The following is a 4,830-nucleotide window of genomic DNA, read 5'->3' as shown; positions in this document are numbered from 1 at the left end:
GGCAGTGTTTGTATGAAGTTGTGTATGTTGGCAGCTTTAGCAGCTTCAATGACCTCTTCATCAGTCACTTCTCTAAAGTTAGCTCCATAGCGTATATTATCAGCAATTGATTTATCAAACAATACTGGCTCTTGTGATACTATACCAATCTGATTACGCAACCACCGTATATTCAGCTCAGAAAGCGCAATATCTCCTAAGAACAGAACTCATCCCAGTGGATCATAAAACCTCTCGACGAGTGAGACAACTGTGCTCTTACCACACCCACTGGGACCCACAAGTGCCAGAGTCTGGCCAGGTTCTACGGAGATTGACAGACCTTGAAGTATTGGAACGCTTGGACGTGATGGATAGTTAAACTGGACTCTCTTAAGCTCAACCTTGGTAGACAAATCACTCTATGGAAAAAATGGTAAAAGAATAGATTCATGCTTACAGTACACCATGCAGCTATTGCACATTATAAACTAGATGTATAAGATCATAAATACATATGTATGCTCACTGGTTTGAGTCCATCTTCAGAGTATCCATCAATCGCTGGTTCTCTGTCCAACAGTGCAAATATTCTGTTAGCTGATTGCTTAGCTTTGGCGTAGTCAGGAGCAAAGGAAGAGGCCTGCCCTGCACCAAGAGCTCCAAAGATGACAGCAGTAAAGACGACAAAGATATTACTGAATGTGCTGTGAGCAATATCACCTGTAGAGTGACATGAAATTAAAATCAGATTAAAATCAAGTCAATATCAATGTTAGAATCAGCGTTAACATGAATCAATACACACAGTGCTGGTCTTACCTGGTTGTCTTGTTACTTGATAAGCTCCGAATCCAAAAGTGACCACGTACCCCAGATACAGCACACCCTGAGAGAAACCATAAGCAGCTCCAAGCACTGGGGACTTTATTAGAGCTCGTCTGTCAGAGAGGGAGCATAAGTGGGAGGGGTCAAGTAGGCATGGCTTACTTATAAGGTCCTCTAATTTCGTTAGTGTAAGATTGAAAGAAATTCGATTGAATACCGAGTGAGGTGACTGTCCTAATGTTCACCAGTGACTCTATCACAATCTAAAAAAAACAATATTATCCATTTATGTCGTTTTCAAAATAAAAAACTGTTAAGTTACCACCAGTCCTTTATTCTTACCTTTCCGGCTACAGTACTGGAGTCAGTGCTTGATTTAATGGACTCTGCATTGGCTCTGAATTGCAGGAACCCAGCCAGCATGAAGACAGGTATAAATCCAGCCAGTACCAGGGTAAGCATCCAGGAGTAGACGAATGATATGATAAGAGAAAGTAACATGGCCACACTTATCTCTACAAGTGTACCTAATCTTGAACCAGTTGCCTAGGGAGAGAGAGAGGGAGAGAGAGAGAGAGAGAGAATAAATAACCTTCTACTTTATAACAGATACTAGGATAGAATAGAGAACGAATCATTTATTATCTTAATCTGCTTACAATTTTAATTTTCACATAATTATTCTGATCATATCCATGCACTCACAAAATGACTATGGTATCAATAATGGATAGCATTACATTGTTATGTACATGTATATGCATCAAAGCTGGTTACTGAGCCTAAAGAGCTATACATGTACTGTACATGTACATGTAAGTACCATGTAGTAGGTAATACCGTATAGCGCTTCATTTTGGCAATTTTGCTGTAAAATTCTAATTAGCGGTTTTTAATTTGGCAATTTTTGTGTACATGTGCATTACTGAGCATGTGCATTAATGATTGGGAGTTTTAATATTGGCGATTCTGCTTGCAAACCGCCAATCACTAAAATAAAACTCCACTAAATTAAAGCACTATACGGTATAGTGATAATGATGCTACATGTGAATGCTATAGTATGATTCATGGCTTACTCCTTGAACTAGAGATGCGTCAGTTGATAGTTTTGTAGTCAGTGCTCCGGCCGAGTTCTCCTCTTTATCAAACCATGACATGTCCTGGCGGAGGAAAGTTCTGAAAGACCAGGTCCTCAGCCGAGCAGTGAGGTTCTCACCAGCAATACCCAAACAAAGAGACTAAGAGAAAAGAAAAAAATAAAAATAATAAAAGTAAATACATGTACATGTACATGTATAAATGCATTGTTATTAGGATGCTAAATTATTAGTAATTTAAAAAAATAATAGCACAAAAGAATCACAAATAGTTTTTAGTCTTACTCTTATAAATGCTCCAAGTCCAACGACTACTCCAATTCCAAGGAATAGCCCCGCCCATGGGTGGAGCCCAGACAGTATCTCGGAAGGAGGACGGGCAAAAATGTCGAGTATTTCACCAAAAATGAGAGCAAAGACTGGGTATATGAATCCAAGGATTACTGAGCCTAAAAGGCCAAGAGCAATGAGCCACCATTCTTTGGAATTAGCTTTAATAATACGTAGCAAGGATACTTCTGGTATGACACCATCTTCTTCTTCTTTCTATGAGAGAGAGTGAAGGGGAGAGAGAGCAAGGGGAGAGATTTAAAGATATTAAAAAAGAGAGATGGGAGAGAAAGAAACTGAACAAACACACACAGTAGCATGTACATAAATTGCTTTCAAACCAGATCTAAAAATACACTACACCCACCTCCTGTATTCCACATTAATGTCAAAGTTAAACACTTTTGAAATAATAAAGAAAAGTAATCAACAAAAATTAATGAACTAAAAGACAGCTCCTACATGGATATATAACAAAAAAAAGCTGTAATTATTATCAACAGTATTATCAAGATGCAAAGTCCACAACTCCAGCAACTTTTCTTCTCTGGTGTAGCATGATATAATCCATAAAGAGTGCTCAAATCAATACTATTGGCCATGTCACGGGAGACAGACTGTGAAGAAAAAGAAGCAAAATTAGCCCCAGCAGCACCAGCAGCCCCAGCAGCACCACCAGCACTAGCACCAACGCCAGCACTAGCACCAACAGCAGCAAAAGCAGTGGCAAAAGGCAGGCCCATACCACCACTAAAAATAGTAACAATGGCACCTATTACTGGAACACTTTTTGCTGCAGCTACATATAACCCTTTCAAAAAGCTTCTGTAAGTCTGAATATCTTTAGCAACCTTCTCACAATAATCCTGGCAGTTGTTTAAGGCAGAGTGATAGGTACCCATCTTGACAAGTCTATCGTGTGCCATTTTAACTATCTCGAGAGCTGCCAGTGGTTCTGTAGTACCCATAAGTAGTGCTTTGTGATTCTTGTACCTGGGATCAATTGCAAATGTGTGAAGTGAGACTCTGTCTAAGTGAAATTTGGCTTTTTGGCTGTCAGATACTTTTAGATGAACCAGAAATCCTTCATCATAGCCATGCAAGAGAAAGAGCAATGAGTAATGGCCAAAGAGACTTTTGTGCACTAAGTATAAATCCCATTTGATCTTTTTCTTAAATGATGGAAACTTGACAAAATCCTCCCAGACAGAGCATGTGTATTGAAGTAATTCTTCATCAGATATTCCTTCAAAACGTTTGGCAAAGTAAAGAGAAGCAAGAGACATGTTTCTTTCCAGAGACGAGAGATGCGTGTGAGCTGTGTTACTATTATTAGATTTCCTGTTATAGTCTATATTTAGCCTTGCTATAAATAGTTTCCGTTATAGGAATTTTTTGTGTTTACAATAATAATTAAAGTACAGTAAATAATAGCCGTGGTTGATTACTGTAACAAATTACTCCAGATATCAATTAAAGGCCTTAATGCATAACGCAACTCGCAAACAAATAAAATCTTGCCAAGTAAAAACCAGCTTTCTATTTTTAGCAAAAGGTTGTTTTTACCAGTTTTTGAGCAACTTTAAAAGTTCATAAAAATTCATGAAATCAGCTCAAACTACATGTAATAAAAATTAACAATTCTCTCCTAATGAAATGCCATGTACTGTACTGTAGTCCATGACCATTGCCCAAATTTTGAAGCAACTTAATAAGCTTCACAGAGGCATATACATGTATTCTACTATAGATAAATAATTTTACTATTACAAATTTACAATATATTTCTTAATTACATGTACCACTACTACAGTAGTACACGTATCATGTAATCAATATCATGTACTTCCTTAACTATTGTCAAAAGTGAATAATTATAATTATCCACTCTTGCTTATTGTGGATGGCTTAATGAAACTAAAATTATGTGGATTAAAGGCATAAACATACTTTTGATTAGTTCATAAAATCCACAAAATTTATATAAAAAAAACAAAATAGCCAGCTGTACAGTATAACCATACCTCATCAGAATTGAAGACAAAAGGAATAGGAATGATAGAATTGGCCACTGGTTTAGACCTGGTAGTAATGACCCCAACAGACGGCCTTCTCTCTTTTTCAATATTTTCAAAAATATCAGAACCATCAACATTGCTAGAATGTGAAATTCCATGAACACTGTGACGCTTTCGTCGTCTGGTTTGAACAATACTATGAGATCTCCCACGGAAAGAAGTACTTCTCCTTTTAACGGGAGAGGAAGATTTAGAGGAAGAGGAGTCAGCGTCATCAGTGTGGTGGAGTAATGGCTGCTTGGAGGCTGGGCCTAAACCAAGGGACTCACCAGTAGACTAAAAAGAGATTATACATTAATTAATTAATTAAATATTATTATGACAACAATTATCTCCTATCCCATTAATCTTTATAATCAACGATCGTTTCATTTTGCATAATAAAATAACGACAGCTATACATTCAAGAGTGGCAGTACTGACAGTATATGTGCAATTTAATATTCTCAAGCCAATATATTACTCTCAAATCATATCACAGCATATATAATTATAACTGTGCTAGTGGCACTTCT

At 37.3% G+C, this 4,830-nt stretch overlaps 1 protein-coding gene across 1 annotated transcript; it reads right to left on the bottom strand.

Moving 5' to 3' along the window:
* Positions 1-77: 77 nt before the first annotated feature.
* LOC109588944 (phosphatidylcholine translocator ABCB4-like) lies at positions 78-4,591 on the bottom strand (the record flags this gene model as incomplete). The annotated part of the gene is made up of 8 exons (XM_020005046.1): positions 78-401; positions 509-702; positions 802-920; positions 970-1,070; positions 1,150-1,353; positions 1,887-2,048; positions 2,193-2,453; positions 4,262-4,591. Coding segments are annotated over 8 exons (1,563 nt in total), but the record flags the coding sequence as incomplete, so codon positions are not given.
* Positions 4,592-4,830: the final 239 nt, after the last annotated feature.

This window comes from Amphimedon queenslandica, unplaced genomic scaffold (assembly GCF_000090795.2).
Source record: "Amphimedon queenslandica unplaced genomic scaffold, v1.1 AMPQUscaffold_11757, whole genome shotgun sequence".
Classification (NCBI taxonomy): domain Eukaryota; kingdom Metazoa; phylum Porifera; class Demospongiae; order Haplosclerida; family Niphatidae; genus Amphimedon; species Amphimedon queenslandica.
Note: the sequence above shows the minus strand (reverse complement) of the source record. Positions and strands in the feature narration are given on the sequence as shown.